General features: G+C 39.3%; 1 protein-coding gene across 1 annotated transcript; it reads left to right on the forward strand.

The window, feature by feature from the left end:
• The first annotated feature begins 2,795 nt into the window (after nt 1–2,795).
• LOC139759740 (peroxisomal membrane protein PMP34-like) lies at nt 2,796–15,040 on the forward strand. Its single transcript, XM_071682152.1, has 5 exons — nt 2,796–3,080; nt 3,272–3,391; nt 5,634–5,881; nt 6,293–6,360; nt 9,998–15,040. Exons 1-5 carry the CDS (start codon nt 2,822–2,824, stop codon nt 10,149–10,151), a joined length of 849 nt encoding a protein of 282 aa, XP_071538253.1. The 5' UTR covers nt 2,796–2,821; the 3' UTR covers nt 10,152–15,040.
• The last annotated feature ends 9,357 nt before the right edge of the window (nt 15,041–24,397 follow it).

Raw genomic sequence — 24,397 nt, forward strand, 5'->3', positions numbered from 1 at the left:
GATAGGGTTGTACACATGTACATATTCATACTTGCTGTCCTCAGCCATTCCGGTCACACATGAAACCCCCCCCCCCCCCTGCGAGGTAGCACTAGGAAAAGACAACAAAGGCCACATTTGTTCACAGTCTCTAGTTGTCATGTGTGATGCACAGACACCATAGCTCCCTTTCCACATCTAGACCCCACAAAACTTTCCATGGTTTACCCCAGACACTTCACATGCCCTGGTTCAACACGTTGACTCTGGTATACCACATTGTTCCAATTCGCTCTATTCCTTGCACATGCCTTTCACCCTCCTGTATGTTCTGGCCCCCATTGCTCAAAATCTTTTTCAATCCATCCTTTCACCTCCAATTTGGTCTCCCACTTCCTCTCGTTCCCTCCACATCTGATACATATATCCTTTTTGTCAATCTTTCCTCACTCATTCTCTCCATGCAACCAAACTATTTCAATACACCCTATTCTGCTCTCTCAACCACACTCTTTTTATTATCACACATCTCTTACCCTTTCATTACTTACTTACTCAAATCACCTCACACCACATATTGTCCTCAAACATCTCATTTCCAACACATCCACCCTCCTCTGCACAACCCACTCCTCACAGCCATATATATATATATATATATATATATATATCTTAGCACATTCAACAAACCTTCAAAACACTCACTCCATCTTCTCAGATCACCACTACTTGTTATCACCTTTTTTATTAAAAAAGGGGGTGATTGTATTGTTGACTGGTTGGTAAGGTTATTTAATGTGTGTATGACTCATGGTGAGGTGCCTGAGGATTGGCAGAATGCTTGCTTAGTGCCATTGTACAAAGGCAAAGGGGATAATAGCGAGTGCTCAAATTACAGAGGTATAAGTTTGTTGCGTATTCCTGGGAAATTATATGGGAGGGTATTGATTGAGAGGGTGAAGGCATGTACAGAGCATCAGATTGGGGAAAAGCAATGTGGTTTCAGAAGTGGTAGCGGATGTGTGGATCAAGTGTTTGCTTTGAATAATGTATGTGAGAAATACTTAGAAAAGCAAATGGATTTGTATGTAGCATTTATGGATCTGGAGAAGGCATATGATAGAGTTGATAGAGATGCTCTGTGGAAGGTATTAAGAATATATGGTGTGGGAGGCGAGTTGTTAGAAGCAGTGAAAAGTTTTTATTGAGGATGTAAGGCATGTGCATGTGTAGGAAGAGAGGAAAGTGATTGGTTCTCAGTGAATGTTGGTTTGCGGCAGGGGTGTGTGATGTCTCCATGGTTGTTTGATTTGTTTATGGATGGGGTTGTTAGGGAGGTGAATGCTAGAATTTTGGAAAGAGGGGCAAGTATGCAGTCTGTTGTGGATGAGAGTGCTTGGGAAGTGAGTCAGTTGTTGTTCGCTGATGATACAGCGCTGGTGGCTGATTCGGATGAGAAACTGCAGAAGTTGGTGACTGAGTTTGGTAAAGTGTGTGAAAGAAGATAGCTGAGAGTAAATGTGAATAAGAGCAAGGTTATTAGGTACAGTAGGGTTGAGGGACAAGTCAATTGGGAGGTAAGTTTGAATGGAGAAAAACTGGAAGTGAAGTGTTTTAGATTTGGCAGCAGATGGAACCATGGAAGCAGAAGTGAATCATAGGGTTGCGGAGGGGGCGAAAGTTCTGGAAGCGTTGAAGAATGTGTGGAAGTCGAGAACATTATCTCGGAAAGCAAAAATGGGTATGTTTGAAAGAAGAGTGGTTCCAACAATGTTATATGGTTGCGAGGCGTGGGCTATAGATAGAGTTGTGCGGAGGAGGGTGGATGTGCTAGAAATGAGATGTTTGAAGACAATACATGGTGCGAGGTGGTTTGATTGAGTAAGTAATAATAGGGTAAGAGAGATGTGTGATAATAAAAAGAGTGTGGTTAAGAGAGCAGAAGAGGGTGTTTTGAAATGGTTTGGTCACATGGAGAGGATGAGTGAGGAAAGATTGACAAAGAGGATATATATGTCAGAGGTGGAGGGAACGAGGAGAAGTGGGAGACCAAATTGGAGGTGGAAAGATGGAGTGAAAAAGATTTTGAGTGACCGGGGCCTGAACATGCAGGAGGGTGAAAGGCGTGGAAGGAATAGAGTGAATTGGAACGATGTGGTATACTGGGGTCGACATGCTGTCAATGGATTGAACCAGGGCATTTGAGGCGTCTGGGGTAAACCATGGAAAGTTCTGTGGGGCCTGGATGTGGAAAAGGAGCTGTGGTTTCGGTACAATATTACATTACAGCTAGAGACTGAGTGTGAATGAATGTGGCCTTTGTTGTCTTTTCCTAGCACTACCTCGCGCACATGTGGGGGGGGGGACGGGGTTGTTATTTCATGTGTGGCGGGGTGGCGATGGGAATGGATAAAGGCAAACAGTATGAATTATGTACATGCGTATATATGTATATGTCTGTGTGTGTATATATATGTATACATTGAGATGTATAGGTATGTATATTTGTGTGTTTGGACGTGTATGTATGTACATATGTATGTGGGTGGGTTGGGCCGTTCTTTTGTCTGTTTCCTTGCACTACTTCGCTAACGTGGGAGACAGCGAGAAAGTAAAATAATAAAAAAAGAATAATATATATATATATATATATATATATATTTCTTTCAAACTATTCGCCATTTCCCGCATTAGCAAGGTAGAGTTAAGAACAGAGGACTGGGCCTCTTGAGGGAATATCCTCACCTGGCCTCGTTCTCTGTTCCTTCTTTTGGAAAATGAAAAAAAAAAAAACTTCCATCATTTTACATTCTTCATTTATTTTCTACAAGTGAGTACAAGAATGCAGGTATGTCTGCTGTGTGCATATCACAGAATGATTGGAAGGAGTATTCTGAACTTTGAATACCTGTTGTCCAACCCATATGTTATTATCATTGTTATTTTTCTTTTCAGTGTTGGCTTGTACCGTGGTCTGCTGCCTGTAATAGAGTCTTTATACTGTTCCAATTTCGTTTATTTCTACACCTTTCATGCTCTCAAAAGAATAGCTAATGAAGATAAATCAGTATTGAGAGACCTCTTTTTTGGCATGGTTGCAGGTTAGTTTAATTGCAGTAGAGGAGGTGGAAAGTTAATGATTTCATATTATTTTTCTAAAGAAACTAATTATACATGTTTATCACATCTGCATGGTATAAGTAGTTCTAGCAGCATTTATGATGGGTATCTATACATCAATGTTTTCACTCACATGAATGTATTATGATTTTAATATAGCTTTCCATTGCAGGGTCAGTTAATGTAATGACCACAAACCCACTCTGGGTTGTGAATACCAGGTTGAAAATGCAGGGTGCCAAGTTGCAAGGTAATCAACATAATACATCACGCAGGTATAAGGGTATTGTAGGTAAGTCGAATATGACTTCAGTGAATTAGCAGGTTATGTATTATTATAGACAATAGATTTGTAGTTGGAGTAATTAGTGCTTCGATGAAAAGATTCTTTCAGAACAAATTTGTGTGGAATGTTTGACAATGATTCTGCATGGAGTACCTTCTGATGATGGGAAAAAGAAACATGAGATAAGCAGACAGACAAACATTCAGGAAGCATTTGTACAGTAAGGTAAGGTTGTGTAAGGTCATGTGGGCCAGATGGGATTTAACCCCATTGTTCACATATGTGAGACAAAGGATATTCGATTACTTATAATCAGATAGTCATTTCCCTTTTAAGGGCAATCATACCCGAGCAATTAGCATTCCTGACTACCACGCAATAGGTCCTGGGTTTGAGTCCTGGCTGTTGGAGGGCATTATGTGTTCTATGAAAGTGTGCATTCATATGCACCGTATTTGTGTGTAGTGCCAGGAAACAGATGAAGAATGGCCCATCCACTCATATACACATATAGTTATATTTAGTATTTATTATACTTAATCGCCGTCTCCCGTGTTAGCAAGGTAGTGCAAGGAAACAGACGAAAGAAAGGCCAAACTCACCCACATACACATGTCTATACATAAACACCCACACATGCACATATACATACCTATACATTTCAGCATATACATACATATACATGTGTATATATATATGTCTGTGTATGTATACGTATGTATACATTGAAATGTATATGTATGTATATGTGCGTGTGTGGGCGTTTATGTATATACATGTGTATGTGGATGAGTTGGTCCATTCCTCTTCTGTTTCCTTGCTCTACCTTGCTAACGGAGGAGACGGCGATTAAGTATGATAAATGATAAATACATTTTGTCTGTACACAGCTTTATAGCAATTTAATGGTAAAGTTTTGTCTTCTGTGCCTTTACACCTGCAAAGATAGTTTAAATAGAAATTTCAAGACAGAATAAGACATAGCTTGATTACTACTTAACAGCCTTGAGTTGATTGCCCATTTGTTCAAGACATAATGAACTTAGTACCCATATTTTACCACAGTAGAAATGTTTTTATGGTACCAAGGCCTGTGTTTTTGTATTAAATCATGGCAGATAAGAATGCTATAGTGTTTCACACGCTAAGAAGTCTAGGAAACAGCATTGCTGAAGAGCTGAAAATGATTGAGCATCACGAATATAGGGGGATTTGCTTGCATCTCATTCAAACGCAGTTTCTGATCAGGAGGTGATTCATGTGACTCTTGTTGACCTTGGAGAAATTTTGCTCTGTTTTAGTGTAGTCTTTGCTACTCTCTAAACATCTCTTGCCTTGAAGGAATAAGGTAGGTTTCCATTACACTTGTTAATATTTCATTTATTAATGTTCCTTGGAGTAATATGGGATGTAATGGAAATCAGTTTCTAATGGACCACCCTTCCACAATTTATTTGTTAGAAAGGGGATTTATTGTAGGAACAACATGGATGTAATTTAGGTACTCAAGCTATATCACTTTTGTTGCATTAAGTTGAACTATATCCAGACTCATCTGTAGTGAGTTGGCAGAGTAAGCAGTAAGGAAGTATTATGGGAATAAGAAAGAGAGAAAGAAAATATGTTTGAAAGATGGATTATTGAGGCCTTAAACAGATTTGAAGAAATATGTTTAAAAATTGGCTCAAATGGGTGTAAGGACAAGAAAATACCATAAAGTTGTGGAGGAATGATACTGAGGAAGTAATTGTTTGTTTCTAATGCACTTAAGTGTAGCGCTCTTTTCTGGAAAGAATCTTCATAGACTTATCCAATAAGCAATATATGTATAGGAATCTCTAGATATTGGTTATTATTTGTTGGTATTTGCAGAACTTTAAAGATGTGATTGATCTTTTAATTTTTTGATGGTTTGAGGACAATGTCTAAAAGTTGAATTGAGTCAGGCAGTAAGCAGATTTGCAAGAAATATTTGTTATAATAGGCTGGTTGCTCAAATGGACGTAAGTCCAAGAAAATACCATAGAGGTCTAGGGGAGGAATGACATTGACGTAGCATTTGTTTGAAAGGTTCTAATGCACTTAAATGTAGTGTGTGATACGTGGAAGAATCTTCATGGATTTGTTTGTTTAAGAATTTAGGAAGAGCTTCATGTATGTTAAGAAATCCTAGATTGGGTTATTATTTTTTGTTAGTGATACTTGTGGAATATAAAAAAATTGAATAATCCTTCAGTGTAATTTTCAGATGGTTTGGCGCATGTTGGACGAGAGGAAGGGTTGACTGGTCTGTGGTCTGGTGCCTGTTCTTCACTAATTCTTACAATCAATCCAGCCATTCAGTTCATGGCCTATGAAGCAATGAAGAATCAATTGCAGAATGTGTATGGCTCTCAACAACTTAACTCTCTGGTGGTATTTAGTGTTGGTGCAGCTGCTAAAGCTATTGCCACAATCCTCACTTATCCCATTCAGCTGGTGCAAGCCAAGCAAAGGGTAGGAGAGATTTCAGTATTTAGAGTGGTTTTCAAACATTTTAAATAAAATCATTGAGCTTATGCCCAAAAATGAGTAGAGTTACTGAAAGCTAACAGGTAATTCATATTAAATACCAATATTGCATCAAAACCTTATTGTGCAACTTATGTTTAATACTGTCCAATTAACTTGTCATTAATTTTCATAATACAGCTTGGTTAAATTTGGACATCAAAGACTTAAGATGCTTTGTGTGATAAAGACATTCCTTGGTCTGGGTAGCAAGCATTGCTTTGGAATTTCAGTGTTTCACTGCACTGGACATCAATGATAGAGTTCTTTGGTAATGATTCTACAGATGGTAGTTTGCTTAACATGCAGGGAATAAATTTATGTACAAGATATGGATTAAAAATTATCCTCTTCCAGCATGGTCACAACTATGAGGGACTACCACAGAAAGCTGGCCTTTTCTCCATTATTCTGTATATAATCAGGTAAGGTAAGGTTACAGTGAGTCAGTTGTTGTTTGCTGATGATAGAGCACTGGTGGCTGATTCGGTTCAGAAACTGCAGAAGCTGGTGACTGAGTTTGGTAAAATGTGTGAAAGAAGAAAGCTGAAAGTAAATGTGAATAAGGGTAAGGATATTAGGTTCAGTAGGGTTGAGGGACAAGTCAGTTGGGAGGTAAGTTTGAATGGAGAAAAAATGGAGGAAGTGAAGTTTTAGATACCTGGGAGTGGATTTGGCAGTGGATAGAACCATGGAAGCAGAAGTGAATCACATGGTGGGGGGGTGGTGCAAAGGTTCTGGGAGTGTTGAAGAATGTGTGGAAGGCAAGAATGTTATCTCAGAGAGCAAAAATGGGTATGTTTGAAGGAATAGTGGTTCCAACAATGTTATATAGTTGTGAGGCATGGGTGATAGATAGGGTTGTACACATGTACATATTCATACTTGCTGTCCTCAGCCATTCCGGTCACACATGAACCCCCCCCCCCCCCCCCTGCGAGGTAGCACTAGGAAAAGACAACAAAGGCCACATTTGTTCACAGTCTCTAGTTGTCATGTGTGATGCACAGACACCATAGCTCCCTTTCCACATCTAGACCCCACAAAACTTTCCATGGTTTACCCCAGACACTTCACATGCCCTGGTTCAACACGTTGACTCTGGTATACCACATTGTTCCAATTCGCTCTATTCCTTGCACATGCCTTTCACCCTCCTGTATGTTCTGGCCCCCATTGCTCAAAATCTTTTTCAATCCATCCTTTCACCTCCAATTTGGTCTCCCACTTCCTCTCGTTCCCTCCACATCTGATACATATATCCTTTTTGTCAATCTTTCCTCACTCATTCTCTCCATGCAACCAAACTATTTCAATACACCCTATTCTGCTCTCTCAACCACACTCTTTTTATTATCACACATCTCTTACCCTTTCATTACTTACTTACTCAAATCACCTCACACCACATATTGTCCTCAAACATCTCATTTCCAACACATCCACCCTCCTCTGCACAACCCACTCCTCACAGCCATATATATATATATATATATATATATATATATATCTTAGCACATTCAACAAACCTTCAAAATACTCACTCCATCTTCTCAGATCACCACTACTTGTTATCACCTTTTTTATTAAAAAAGGGGGTGATTGTATTGTTGACTGGTTGGTAAGGTTATTTAATGTGTGTATGACTCATGGTGAGGTGCCTGAGGATTGGCAGAATGCTTGCTTAGTGCCATTGTACAAAGGCAAAGGGGATAATAGCGAGTGCTCAAATTAAAGAGGTATAAGTTTGTTGCGTATTCCTGGGAAATTATATGGGAGGGTATTGATTGAGAGGGTGAAGGCATGTACAGAGCATCAGATTGGGGAAAAGCAATGTGGTTTCAGAAGTGGTAGCGGATGTGTGGATCAAGTGTTTGCTTTGAATAATGTATGTGAGAAATACTTAGAAAAGCAAATGGATTTGTATGTAGCATTTATGGATCTGGAGAAGGCATATGATAGAGTTGATAGAGATGCTCTGTGGAAGGTATTAAGAATATATGGTGTGGGAGGCGAGTTGTTAGAAGCAGTGAAAAGTTTTTATTGAGGATGTAAGGCATGTGCATGTGTAGGAAGAGAGGAAAGTGATTGGTTCTCAGTGAATGTTGGTTTGCGGCAGGGGTGTGTGATGTCTCCATGGTTGTTTAATTTGTTTATGGATGGGGTTGTTAGGGAGGTGAATGCTAGAATTTTGGAGAGAGGGGCAAGTATGCAGTCTGTTGTGGATGAGAGTGCTTGGGAAGTGAGTCAGTTGTTGTTCGCTGATGATACAGCGCTGGTGGCTGATTCGGATGAGAAACTGCTGAAGTTGGTGACTGAGTTTGGTAAAGTGTGTGAAAGAAGATAGCTGAGAGTAAATGTCAATAAGAGCAAGGTTATTAGGTACAGTAGGGTTGAGGGACAAGTCAATTGGGAGGTAAGTTTGAATGGAGAAAAACTGGAAGTGAAGTGTTTTAGATTTGGCAGCAGATGGAACCATGGAAGCAGAAGTGAATCATAGGGTTGCGGAGGGGGCGAAAGTTCTGGAAGCGTTGAAGAATGTGTGGAAGTCGAGAACATTATCTCGGAAAGCAAAAATGGGTATGTTTGAAAGAAGAGTGGTTCCAACAATGTTATATGGTTGCGAGGCGTGGGCTATAGATAGAGTTGTGCGGAGGAGGGTGGATGTGCTAGAAATGAGATGTTTGAAGACAATACATGGTGCGAGGTGGTTTGATTGAGTAAGTAATAATAGGGTAAGAGAGATGTGTGATAATAAAAAGAGTGTGGTTAAGAGAGCAGAAGAGGGTGTTTTGAAATGGTTTGGTCACATGGAGAGGATGAGTGAGGAAAGATTGACAAAGAGGATATATATGTCAGAGGTGGAGGGAACGAGGAGAAGTGGGAGACCAAATTGGAGGTGGAAAGATGGAGTGAAAAAGATTTTGAGTGACCGGGGCCTGAACATGCAGGAGGGTGAAAGGCGTGGAAGGAATAGAGTGAATTGGAACGATGTGGTATACTGGGGTCGACATGCTGTCAATGGATTGAACCAGGGCATTTGAGGCGTCTGGGGTAAACCATGGAAAGTTCTGTGGGGCCTGGATGTGGAAAAGGAGCTGTGGTTTCGGTACAATATTACATTACAGCTAGAGACTGAGTGTGAATGTATGTGGCCTTTGTTGTCTTTTCCTAGCACTACCTCGCGCACATGTGGGGGGGGGACGGGGTTGTTATTTCATGTGTGGCGGGGTGGCGATGGGAATGGATAAAGGCAAACAGTATGAATTATGTACATGCGTATATATGTATATGTCTGTGTGTGTATATATATGTATACATTGAGATGTATAGGTATGTATATTTGTGTGTTTGGACGTGTATGTATGTACATATGTATGTGGGTGGGTTGGGCCGTTCTTTTGTCTGTTTCCTTGCACTACTTCGCTAACGTGGGAGACAGCGAGAAAGTAAAATAATAAAAAAAGAATAATTATATATATATATATATATATATTTCTTTCAAACTATTCGCCATTTCCCGCATTAGCAAGGTAGAGTTAAGAACAGAGGACTGGGCCTCTTGAGGGAATATCCTCACCTGGCCTCGTTCTCTGTTCCTTCTTTTGGAAAATGAAAAAAAAAAAAAATGAGAGGGGAGGATTTCCAGCCCACCGCTCCCTCCCCTTTTAGTCGCCTTCTACTTCCCACGTATTCCCTGCGTGTCTTAGAAGGCAACTAAAAGGGGAGGGAACGGGGGGCTGGAAATCCTTCCCTTTCATTTTTAATTTTCCAAAAGAAGGAACAGAGAAGGGGGTAAGTGAGGATATTCCCTCAAAGGCTCAGTTCTCTGTTCTTAGCACTACCTTACTGATGCGGGAAATGGTAAACAGTATGAAAAAAAAGTGTGTGTGTATATGTATGTGCATGTGTATGTGAATGGATGGGTATTTCTTCATCTGTATCATGGCACTAACACACTAATTCAGAAACAGTGATCAAGTATTATAATACATAATGAATATCAAGGGTTGAATTATACTGCATGTAAGAATTCTTAGAAAAGTTTTATTCTCTCAACAGGAAACATGGATTCAGAGGTTTGTTCAAGGGTCTGGAGGCCAAGATTCTGCAAACAGTATTGACTGCAGCACTCATGTTTGTCTTCTATGAGAAGATTGCTGGTATTGTGTTTACCATACTGATGGGTAACAAGAAGACAGTCCTGAAGAAATGATATATCTGTTATCCAGTTTCTGCAGTGTTGATAACGATCATTATTCTAAAGGAAGTAAATTTTGTTGTAGAGAAGGCTTAAACCCCCGATATTTGTATATACACAACAACAATGGTATCATATGGGGTAAGTCTATTAAACCCATTGCAAATAGAAAGGCAGATATCTACGTGTTCACTACTTCCCATAAGAACAAGATAGCAATCGGAATAGATTACTGAGCCATACAGGAAGTGGTGTGGTTACAGTGGTATGTGAAGTAAGAGTCATGAAGAGCAGTTTGTTGAAGAGAGAAGAGGTAGTGAAAGCCTTATGGTATTGCATTTGAATTTATCAAGAGGGTTGGTAAAGATTATCATGGTATGAATGGATCGTGGTGAGGTGCCTGAGGATTTGCGGAATGTATGTATAATGTCATTGTATAAAAACGGGGGATAAAGGTGAGTGTTCACCCTATAGGAGTATAAGTTTCCTGGGTATACCTGGTAAGTTGTATTGAGAGGGTGAAGACATGTACAAAGCATCATACTGGGGAAGAGCAGTGTGGTTTCAGAGTTGGCAGAGGATGTGTGGATCAGGTGTTTGCTTTAAAGAATGTGTGTGAGAAATACTTAAGAGAAATTGATGGATTTGTATTTGGCATTTAAGGATCTGGAGAAGGCATATGACAGGCTCGATAGAGTTGCTTAGTGGAAGGTCTTAAGAATATATGGTATGGGAGGCAAGCAGTGAGAAGTTTTCATCAAGGGTGAAAACTTGTGTACAAGTATGAAGAAAGGAGAGTGATTGGTTCCCAGTGAAGGTTGGTCTATGGAAGGGGTGTGTGATGTCACCATGGTTGTTCAGTTTGTTGGTGGGTGGGGTGGTGAGGGAGGTAAACGTGAGTCCTGGAGAGAGGGGCAAGTATGCTTTCAGTTGGGAATGAGAGGGCCTAGGAAGTAAATCAGTTGTTGTTTGCTAAAGATAAAATACTGGTGGCAAATGCAAGTGAAAAACTGCATTAGTTGGTGATTGAATTTGCAAGAGTACTTGTGAAAGGAGAAAGTTGAGAATGAATATGAATAAAAGCAACGTTATTAGGTTTATCAGATTTAAGGGACAGGTTAATTTGGGTGTGAGTTTGGAGGGAGTGTTTTAGATATCTGGGAGAGAACATGGCAGCGAATGGAACCATGAAAGCTGAAGTGTGTCATTGAGTTGGGGAGGGGGCAAAGGTTCTGGGACCAGTGAAGAATGTGTGGAGAGACCATTGTTTGGGAGGGCAAAAATGGGTATTTTTGAAGGCATGGTAGTACCAACAATATTATATGGATGCGAGGCATAGGCTATTGATAAGGCTCTGCAGAGGAGAGTGAATGTGTTTGAAAAGAAATGTTTGAGGACATTATGTTGGGTGAGGTGTTTTGATCAAGTAAGTAATGAAAAGGTAAAGAGATGTGTGGCAATAAAAAGTGTGGTTTGAGAGCCAAAGAGGATGTGCTGAAATGGTTTGGACATATGGAGAGAATGAGTGAAGAAAGGTTGCCAAAGAGGATATATGTGTCAAGTGAAGGGAACAAGGAGAGACAAAATTGGAGATGGAAGGATGAGTGAAAAAGACTGAGCAATCTGGTTGTGGATAGGGAGCTGTGATCTTAGTGCATTGCACATTACAGCAAGAGAATGGATATGAGCAGATGTGGCCTTTCTTTAGTTGTTCCTGGTGTTACTTTGGGAAACAGTGATCAAGTATGAAAAGAAAATCAAATTATATTAAATGTCCTCATATTGTTAAGGATACTTCATTCTGATATATCTCTGACTCCCATTTCCTTTGAGAACTCCCTTAAGTTGTTGGCCACTGGTGAACCTGCAGAGTAAAAAGAAAAAAAAGACTAATAATAGATGCTCCCACTGATATTCTTAGGTAATATCTGTCTATCTATACTCTGTTACCCATTCTTTTTGGAACTTGCTCAAGGGGTAGGCCACAGCAAGTCTCCATAACTGAACTCTTTGCCTCTAGTGTTTCACCCTTAACAGGTCACTAGCAGAGGGCAACTCTAGCACAAGTTTTCAGAGGTTCCTATCAAATACTTCTACCTAGTGTTACTGTCAAATTTTCCTACCTACTACTTCTGTTGCTCCTATGATTTGACCAAAAGGCAGGACTAGCATATAGCACTCACCACAGAAATCCTAGTTAAGGAGTTATGTCTGACAAGGAAAGATTGTATGCTTTTGGATGGAATGCCAGCAGTCCACATGTGGGTTTAGCATAAAGAAAACAGGTACACAAGTCAGAGGAATGCAACTTGACAAATGCTGTCACCTAAAGTATTTATGAGTTCATTTGTTCATTATATATAATGCCTTAGTATTTTATATAATTAATACACTTAAAGAAAAGTTCGGCACTATTGTTATATTCATGTAAAGTGAATCGGAAAATTAAATATGAAATTTTTCTTAATCACTGTACATTATTAGCTTTAACCAAAGTCTTTCAGATTTTTTAAGTTTATGCATATTTTTTCTCATTTGAAGTAGATTTTAGAATATTCCAGTTTTATTACTTTCTGAATGTGGAGGTTTTCACTTTGTTTTATTAATGAAAGGAAAGATTATTATGTTTACAAAATCATTGTGTAAAAAACTGGCAGGTAGTGTATATCACACTCCAAGATGATTGAATAATGAAATATGTACATATATTTTTCATACTTGATCACCATTTCCCAAGTTAGTTGAGGTAGCACCATGAAAAAAAGGCCATTTCTGCTCGTGTCCATTTTCTAGCTGTCGTGTAATGCCCCAAAACCACAGCTCCCTATCCACATCCAGGCCCTCTCCATAATTTACCCTGGATGCTTCACATTCCCTAGTTCTGTCCACTGACAGCATACCCCAGTACACCACACCACATTATTCTAGTTCATTCTATCCCATGCACACCTTTCACCCTCCAGCATGTTCATGCCCATCCTTCCATCTCCAGTTTGGTCTCCACGTTCCCCTTTTTCCCTATTCTGACATATTTCTTTATTAACCTTTCCTCACTCATTGTCTCCATATGTACTAACCATTTCACCACATCCTCTACATATGTATATGTATTTTTTATTTTGCTTTGTCGCTGTTTCCCGTGTTAGTGAGGTAGCGCAAGGAAACAGACGAAAGAATAGCCCAACCCACCCACACACACATGTACACACATATATACATACACGTCCACACACACACATATACATTTCTACGTATACATATATATACATACACATGTACATAATTTATATATATATATATCATTTTCTTTTACTTTGTCGCTGTCTCCTGCGTTTGCAAGGTAGTGCAAGGAAACGATCAATTAATGGCCCAACCCACTACGAGGTAGCGTTAGGAAAAGACAACAAATGACACATTCGTTCCCACTCAGTCTCTAGCTGTCATGTATAATGCACTGAAACCACAGCTCCTTTTCCACATCCAGGCCCCACAAAACTTTCTATGGTTTACCCCAGATGCTTCATATGCCCTGGTTCAATCCATAGACAGCACGTCGACCCCAGTATACTACATCGTTCCAATTCACCCTATTCCTTGCACGCCTTTCACCCTCCTGTATGTTCAGGCCTCGATCGCTCAAAATCTTTTTCACTCCATCCTTTGACCTCCAATTTGGTCTCCCACTTCTTGTTCTCTCCACCTCTGACACATATATATCCTCTTTGCCAATCTTTCCTCACTCATTCTCTCCGTGTGACCAAACCATTTCAATACACACTCTTCTGCTCTCTCAACCACACTCTTTTTATTACCACACATCTCTCTTTTTTTTAATTATACTTAATTGCTGTTTCCAAGTCAGTGAGGTCCACTCATATACACATATTTATACACAAAACACCTCCAAGGCACACAAAGATCATTACTGGCATTGCCTGCAACATGTCTAACCCAACATAGTTCACCAATTAAATCCACCTGTCTCTTTTGCAGTCTACATATTTTCCTAGTTCCTTCAATCATATCACATTTTTTTTAATCATACTTAATAGCTGTTTCCGAGTCAGAGGTGGTGCCAGGAAACAAAACAAGAACGACCCATCCACTCGTTTACACATTTATACACAAATGCCCATACATGTATATACACGTGTACATATTCATACTTGCTTGCCTTCAATTGATAGACATATACAAAGATGCACGTGTACATATTCATGCTTGCCTTCATCCATTCCCAGTGCTACCTTGCTCCACAGGAAACAGCATCGCTACCCTCTGCTTCAGCAAGGTAGCACTAGGAAAACGGACAAAAAGGCCACGTTCGTTCACACTTATTCTCTACCTGTTTAGTGTACTGCACCAAAACCACAGCTCTCTATCTACAGACCTTTCCATGGTTTGCCCTAGTAAGGTGAAAGGTGTGCATGAGACAAAATGAACTGTAGGAATGTGGAAATAACAGGCATTGACATGCTCTCCTTGGACTGGGCGAAGGCATGTGATGCAACCACAGGAAGCCACAGAAAGGTCTATGAGGCCTGATTGTGGAGGGAGGTCATGGTTTCAGTGTAATACACATGACAGCTAGAGAATGAATGGGAGAACCCGTCACCTTTCTTCATCTGTTCTTGGTATTACCTCGCTAAAACAGGTGATAGTGAGCAAGTATGAAAAATATAAATCCAAACTAACAAAGAAAGAGTTTTCACATTCAAGTAACAATCTGACAATTTTAAAACCTATTTAGAAAATTCATACTGCACAAATATTTAAGATCTTGTTTTACAGTTTAGTTATCAGAATCTGAAAGCCAAAAAAGTTGACATCATAAGTGAAATTTCCTGTATGTAATATGTTATGCTAACAGAAGTAATGCATAACAGTATAAAAAGCAAAAATCACCTGTATTTTATTATGACATACCATACTATGTTATATAAAGCTATGCATTTTAAGATGTAAAGATACCTTATGTTTGAATACAAAAAATTTTACATAAAACCTTTCTACCCGACAGATCAGTCTTCAGCGGGCATCAAACACAATAAGTCGATTTGTCCTCTTTTTGTACAGGATGCGATATCCACAGCTTCGGCATCGCACTGGATCACGAGGCCTCATTTCATTTTCTGAATGACACTCTAAAAATATAAATTAAGCTACATTAGACAATATAAATTAAGCTACATTAGGCACTACAAGTGCACTAACCACTTAAAAACCTGATCTACAATATTCCTCATATCTAAAGTGCTGTTCCACATTAAAAAGCTAGGTGAGCAATGCAAGAATTTTGTCAAAACATCCAAATCACAGCCATCTTCACCCATTCATTCTTGCTTCTCCCTTATGTTGATTCTTATGTCTGTCCTACCTATGTGGGGTAGAGAGGTAAATTAAGTACAATCTAAGACACAATTATCTTCCCTGTTTTGTCTGATGATCAGTTAAACCTATAAAACATTATGAGACTCGACATGGGGTTGGTTGGTATACCTAACTAGTTGGAAGTTTCAGGTAATGGGAATAAACTTTAACATGACAGATGATTGTTCTTTTCATAAAGTGACTGTCACATCAGATGTAATGTCTTCTTGTATGCATGAAGATGATTACAATTGTTGACTACATGGTATACATACCACAATAATCTTTAAGACACTATTGTGTAATGAGCTGAAAATGTGATACTGTAATTAGCTATCAACCCTTAGCAGGTATTTGATGGGTTCAGGGATACTGCGAATGTGTATAAACATTGGACGATATGGGGTCTGTTCATAAACCTGACATAAGCTCAATCTACACATGCACTGGTAATATGAAAATGACCAAAATCCACATAAGTAGTAACTAAGCACCACTGAACAGTAAGTGGTGAACTGGCAACATGTTTCACGAGTTCTAGGTCAGCCATTTGTACATGAGTGTCACAAACAAGTGTGTAGATTGGCTCAACCTTTCCGTTAAGTTTTCACCAAATTCAGGGAAGATAGTTGAGTCTTTGAGTGTACATATAGCCTCCCAGCTCATTCACACACATCCTCAACTTACTTCTCTATTCAAATGAACAATACAGATTTACATATTTAGCTGATTTGTCAAGACTAACATCTTTTACATCCTAACCCTCACACAAAACACCTCCAAGGCACACAAAGATCATTACTCTGGCATTGCCTGCAACATGTCTAACCCAAAATAGTTCACCAATTAAATCCATCTGTCTCTTTTGCAGTCTATGTATTTTCCTAGTTCCTTCAATCATATTAACATACATCTTCATTAATCATATCATCTGCCATGAATACTTCACAATCATATATATCTTAAGAGGTTTCTACCCATGCATCTTTTCAAGTTTCTTTACATCGCACATAATTTTACATATTTTTTTTATGATTCTAATTCACACTTCTGTTCATACAGATCATCCCTGCCCAAATGACCCAAGCTCATTAACAACCCATTCTTCCTTAAAATGGCATTAAACTCTGATGGCCTATTTCTTCAAAAACAAGAACCTTGCTATTACCCTCTTAATTTCAACTTCCTACTCCAACACAATTCACTGAAGAGAATGTTGATTCAATCCAGCTCTTCCTAACTGAAGAGTGTCATCTACATTCAATTCCACCCCAGATAGCAACAAACAGCAATCACATTCATTAAAACATTAAATATCTACTGTAATATTACACATTCTTTTTGCAATTCTGCATTTATCAAAAACTATATACAATACATTTCTGCCATTTTCAAGAGACAACTACTATTGTTGGGCATTTACGATACAGCAATAAAGTGTCTATGTTAAGATCAGAAAATTATTTCTATGAGATCATGTTTCTAAGTTATTCAGCTCATACCTGTTAGTTTTTCCAATGGACAAGGGAACAGCCTTCTGAGTAAGGTAATAGCTTGCATTAGCCTTGGTATAATTATCTATCAATATCCTGATGCCTGTTCACTTCTGGAACACCCTCAACGGGGTGGCCATAGCAACCAAGTCATCATAACTAGTGACCTCCAGTGCAACTTCTTAGCCTCTGGTGCCTCACCATAAGCAGGCCACTGGCAGGGGGAAAGTCTAGCACAGTGTTTGCAGAGGCTCCTACTTAATGTTCCAACTGACTACTACCAAATGCTCCTGCCTAATGGTCCTACCTACTACTTTTATCTACTGCTCCTACCATTTTGCCAAAAGGCAAAGGCTAACACATAGTGGTCACCACAGAGTTACAAACAATAAGCTGTGTGAGTTAAAGTGTTGTCAAGTGTTATGTGTAACAAGGAGAGATCATATGTTTGTCGACAGAATGCCAGTAGTCCATACACGGGTGAGGCAGAAAGAAAAGACAGCTACCTGCATCAAAGGAGTGCAACTTGACAACCACTGAAGTGCTGGCACACTATACAGCTGCCACTAACTCTCCTGATACCCTGGCAGGCAGTACTGGTAATGTACCTGCCTGGTTCATTATTATTGTAACCCATTTGCTGCATATGTGTGTATGTGTGGGTGGTCTGAAATGTTTAGTTTCCATCCAAAAAATATAATTATTAATCTGACATTTTATTGTTTTACTTTACAGAACGCAATATAATTTCTTTAAAACCAGGTTAAAATGTTTGAGAATGATGATTCACATCAACTAATGCCAAAAATTGTATTTCGTAGTATTTAAATTCACTTAACTGTCAATGTACAACTACATTCTTTATTCATGAGTTAATAAACACTAAATGCTGCATTGATAACACGAGGCAACCCTTCACAAATTTTGGCTTATATATGCCTATAAGAAGATATAAAACATGCTTATGAATATCAATGGTATCTTGCCTATATTATATGCTTAAAAGAGGATATAGAACATGCTTATGAATACCACAGGATAACATCTGTACAGAAACATTGTACACACATGGATTATGACTGAAAAAATATGAATTCAAATTTTTTAAATTGACATATATAAGAATTTTAGCAGCTTTTACAAAAACCTTGGCACATGATAGTGTATCGGGATAAATAATCTAACTCTGAATATATGTGTAAAATTTGTCATAACCAAATTAATAAAATCAACCTCAAAAAACAGGAGATATAGAGTAACCAACCACTGTGAGCAGTATGTGTACAAACATATTTCATCTATGTACTCCATATGTCAGCACTCAGATCTTTGGTGCTCATTTTGATGAACCTTGAATGTTATGATATAACTGTAAAAAGGGAAATGTTTTCCTACCCCCATGGCATTTTATCAATTTATGCAGAAGAAGGAAATAAAAGGACCGCTGCATAAATGTGATGTATGCAGCAAAAGGGTTACCTGAAATATTAACTGATTTTACAAGTCCCCACCCAATTATTTAGTAGTTTATTACATCAGAAACAGCACAGTACTTGTACTTAACTCTCACCTCCACACACATACACCATTGCAACAGCCTTTGGAGGTTCAGATTTCTCTGGCTTCTCCATCTTTGTTGTTGATGAGCTGTCTGCAACATATAAGTAAATTAAGATACACTTGAACACAGATACTGCTAAACTTTTAGAAGAGTATATGAAGTTTCTTGTACTCATCTTCACTTTTAACCTTTAGACTTTCTCCTTCAGTGTCATGCCTTCTCCTTCAGTCATAACTAAGGCTCAAAGTCTAAGGTTTAATTCTCATTTCCAAGTGTTTAACTTTTTCTAGCTTTTTAATCTATCTTTAAAACATGGAATTATGAAGAGAATCAACACATCTGAAGATAATCAAGCTTCTGGGAACATTAAAAAAACATACAGCTGATACAAATATGAATATTAAAAAAACATACAGCTGATACAAATATAATCAATGTTTTAAAGAAATACATGATATGGGAAATTCACTAAGTAGTACATGACTTCAAAACTATCAATAAACCTCCTTCTAAACAACCTCCTTATATTCTCCACAAACCAGTGTTAAAATCCTTTCATATGATGATGGCATCGCAATACCCTAACAATATGCAATTAACAAACTTGCACAACTACATCACACAAATAGAGCACTGGCTTGCTCAAAACAGAATGTTTATCATGAAATCTATCAACACCCTCTTAAACCATGACTGATCAGCTATTTCTTTTCATCAACACTAGCTATAACAGGTATCACATAAGACAAACACAACATTCACTCCCCACACCACAAACATCAACACAAAAGCCATAAATACACTAAATGCCCTAAGAGCACTTACCAGCACAAGTTTTGGACAAGAATATGAATCCCTCAATAACCTCTACAAATACTCTATCTATTCCATCCAAAGCCACACCTCATCTACCTAGTCATTCACCCCCTCCAGAGCAAATGTAACAAAACTAAACACCAAAGTGTTTTTTAATAAGTTGGAGGCTCCAGTCACGGACAAAAGTCCACATCAAGGCTAGGCCTTAACTGAAATATAGAGAGGTTCATGAAAGGGAAAAAAAGGGACAAGGTATTCATGAATTTGGGAGAAAAAGAAAATTTATTTTGATTTATTTTGCTTTGTCGCTGTCTCCCGCGTTAGCGAGGTAGTGCAAGGAAACAGACGAAAGAATGGCCCAGCCCACCCACATACACATGTATAAACATACACGTCCACACCCACAAATATACATACCTATAAATCTCAATGTATACATATATATACACCCACACAGACATATACATATATACCCATGTACATAATGCATACTATTATATTTATTTATTTTGCTTTGTCGCTGTCTCCCACGTTTGCGAGGTAGCGCAAGGAAACAGACGAGAGAAATGGCCCAACCCAACCTCATACACATGTATATACATACACGTCCACACACGCAAACATACATACCTATACATCTCAATGTACACATATATATACACACACAGACATATACATATATACACATGTACATAATTCATAGTCTACCTTTATTTATTCCCATCGCGACCTCTCCACACATGGAATAACATCCCCCTCCCCCTCATGTGTGTGAGGTATCGCTAGGAAAAGACAACAAAGACCCCATTCGTTCACACTCAGTCTCTAGCTGTCATGTAATAATGCACTGAAACCACAGCTCCTTTTCCACATCCAGGCCCCACAGAACTTTCCATGGTTTACCCCAGACGCTTCACAAGCCCTGGTTCAATCCATTGACAGCACGTCGACCCCAGTATACCACATTGTTCCAATTCACTCTATTCCTTGCACACCTTTCACCATCCTGCATGTTCAGGCCCCGATCACTCAAAATCTTCTTCACTCCATCTTTCCACCTCCAATTTGGTCTCCCACTTCTCCTCGTTTCCTCCACCTCTGACACATATATCCTCTTGGTCAATCTTACCTCACTCATTCTCTCCATGTGACCAAACCATTTCAAAACACCCTCTTCTGCTCTCTCAACCACACTCTTTTTATTACCACACATCTCTCTTACCCTTACATTACTTACTCGATCAAACCACCTCACACCACATATTATCCTCAACCATCTCATTTCCAGCACATCCACCCTCCTGCACACAACTCTATCCATAGCCCACACCTCGCAACCATACAACATTGTTGGAACCACTATTCCTTCAAACATACCCATTCTTGCTTTACGAGATAACGTTTTTGACTTCCATACATTCTTCAAGGCTCCCAGAACTTTTGCCCCCTCCTCCACCCTATGATTCACTTCCGCTGCCAAATCCACTCCCACATATCTAAAACACTTCACTTCCTCCAGTTTTTCTCCATTCAAACTTACCTCCCAATTTACTTGACCCTCAACCCTACTGTACCTAATAACCTTACTCTTATTCACATTTACTCTCAACTTTCTTCTTTCACACACTTTCCCAGACTCAGTCGCCAGCTTCTGCAGTTTGTCACATGAATCAGCCACCAGTGCTGTATCATCAGCGAACAACAACTGACTCATTTCCCAAGCTCTCTCATCCACAACAGACTGCATACTTGCCCCTCTTTCCAAAACTCTTGCACTCACCTCCCTAACAACCCCATCCATAAACAAATTAAACACCCATGGAGACATCACACACCCATGCCACAAACCTACATTCAATGAGAACCAATCACTTTCCTCTCTTCCTACACGTACACATGCCTTACATCCTCGATAAAAACTTTTCACTGTTCTAACAACTTGCCTCCAACTCCATATATCCTTAATACCTTCCACACAGCATCTCTATCAACTCTATCATAAGCCTTCTCCAGATCCATAAACGCTACATACAAATCCATTTGCTTTTCTAAGTATTTCTCACATACATTCTTCAATGCAAACACCTGATCCACACATCCTCTACCACTTCTGAAACCACACTGCTCTTCCCCCAGTCTGATGCTCTGTACATGCCTTCACCCTCTCAATCAATACCCTCCCATATAATTTACCAGGAATACTCAACAAACTTATACCTCTGTAATTTGAGCACTCACTCTTATCCCCTTCGCCTTTGTACAATGGCACTATGCAAGCATTCCGCCAATCCTCAGGCGCCTCACCATGAATCATACATACGTTAAATAACCTTACCAACCAGTCAACAATACAGTCACCCCCTTTTTTAATAAATTCCACTGCAATACCATCCAAACCCGCTGCCTTGCCAGCCTTCATCTTCCGCAAACCTTTTACTACCTCTTCTCTGTTTACCAAATAATTTTCCCTAACCCTCTCACTTTGCACACCACCTCGACCAAAACACCCTATATCTGCCACTCTTATCATCAAACACATTCAACAAACCTTCAAAATACTCACTCCATCTCCTTCTCACATCACCACTACTTGTTATCACCTCCCCATTAGCGCCCTTCACTGAAGCTCCCATTTGTTCCCTTGTCTTATGCACTTTATTTACCTCCTTCCAAAACATCTTTTTATTCTCCCTAAAATTTAATGATACTCTCTCACTCCAAGTCTCATTTGCCCTCTTTTTCACCTCTTGCACCTTTCTCTTGACCTCCTGCCTCTTTCTTTTATACATCTCCCACTCATTTGCATTATTTCCCTGCAAAAATCATCCAAATGCCTCTCTCTTCTCTTTCACTAACAATCTTATTTCTTCATCCCACCACTCACTACCCTTTCTAATCTGCCCACCTCCCATGCTTCTCATGCCACAAGCATCTTTTGCACAAGCCATCACTGCTTCCCTAAATACATCCCATTCCTCCCCCACTCCCCTTACGTCCTTTGTTCTCACCTTTTTCCATTCTGTATTCAGTCTCTCTTGGTACTTCCTCACACAAGTCTCCTTCCCAAGCTCACTTACTCTCACCACTCTCTTCACCCCAACATTCTCTCTTCTTTTCTGAAAACCTCTACAAATCTTCACCTTCACAAGACAATGATCAGACATCCCTCCAGTTGCACCTCTCAGCACATTAACATCCAAAAGTCTCTCTTTCGCACACCTACCAATTAACACATAATCCAATAATGCTCTCTGGCCATCTCTCCTACTTAAATACATATACTTATGTATATGTCTCTTTTTAAACCAGGTATTCCCAATCACCAGTCCTTTTTCAGCACATAAATCTACAAGCTCTTCACCATTTCCACTTACAACACTGAACACCCCATGTATACCAATTATTCCCTCAACTGCCACATTACTCACCTTTGCATTCAAATCACCCAACTCTATAACCTGGTCTCGTGCATCAAAACCACTAACTCGTTCAACTGCTCCCAAAACACACTTGCCTCTCATGATCTTTCTTCTCGTGCCCAGGTGCATATGCACCAATAATCACCCATCTCTCTCCATCAACATTCAGTTTTACCCATATCAATCTAGAGTTTACTTTCTTACACTCTATCACATACTCCCACCACTCCTGTTTCAGGAGTAGTGCTACTCCTTCCCTTGCTCTTGTCCTCTCACTAATCCCTGACTTTACTCCCAAGACATTCCCAAACCACTCTTCCCCTTTACCCTTGAGCTTCGTTTCATTTAAGAGCCAAAACATCCAGGTTCCTTTCCTCAAACATACTACCTATCTCTCCTTTTTTCTCATCTTGGTTACATCCACACACATCTAGACACCCCAATCTGAGCCTTTGAGGAGGATGAGCACTTCCCGCGTGACTCCTTCTTCTGTTTCCCCTTTAGTCGCCTTCTACGACACATGAGGAATGCGTGGGAAGTATTCTTTCTCCCTTATCCCCATGGAAAAAGAAAAACCTGTCTTAAAATGATCCAGGTCACAGATATGAGCAAAGGCATGATAGAGTAGAAAGTTCTAAAGCTTTGAGGTGTTGGGAAAGAAACAGTTATCAAAACAACCCAACCAAGAACTGCTAATGGCCACACATATATATACATACACATTCATATATATACACATGCACATATTCAAATTTGCTTGCCTTCATCCTAGCAACACAGGAAACAGCATTGCCACACCCTGTCAAAGAGGTAAGGCCAGGGAACAGACGAAGATACGCCACATCCACTCACATCCTTGCACAAGCTGTCATATAAAGTACTGAAACCACAACTCACATTCCACATCCAGGCCCCTACAGGTCTTTCTATGGTTTACCTTAGACATTTCACATGCCCTGGTTCAATCCACTGATGGCACATTGATCCTAGTATACTGCACCGTTCCAATTTACTGTATATTGTGCATGCCTTTCACCCTCCTGAATATTCAGGCCCTGATCACTCAAATTCTTTTTCAGACCATCCCTCCATCTCCACTTTGGTCTCCCACTTCTTGTTCCCATTCACTTCTGACACATAAATCTTCTCTGTCATCCTTTCCTCACTCATTCTCTTCTATATGGTGATTAGGCATTTGGAGTCAAAAGACTGAATTTCATAAGATTTAGCATTTAATTATCACTTGGATTAGTTATAATAATATTCACATGCTAATTCCTCGACTAATTATATGAAGTTTTAGGTTTTTACCACAGATTTCTAATTCATAATTCATATAGAATAACATCTATGCACAGATTTTCATTAAAATCTGAGAAAGCTGAAAATCTGACCAAAATGCAAGGCTATATAGAGCCTTGGATTTTTCTTGATTTTCTGAATACATGGATTTTCTTGAAAATTTGAACATAGATGCTCTTAAGTACGCTGAATAAGAATCTGTGGTCAAAGCCTAAAAATTCGCATAATTAGTCGAGTAATTAGCATGTGAGTATTATTATAACTAATCCAAGAGATAATTAAATGCTAAACTTTACAAAA

This window comes from Panulirus ornatus, chromosome 34, assembly GCF_036320965.1.
Source record: "Panulirus ornatus isolate Po-2019 chromosome 34, ASM3632096v1, whole genome shotgun sequence".
Lineage (NCBI taxonomy): Eukaryota > Metazoa > Arthropoda > Malacostraca > Decapoda > Palinuridae > Panulirus > Panulirus ornatus.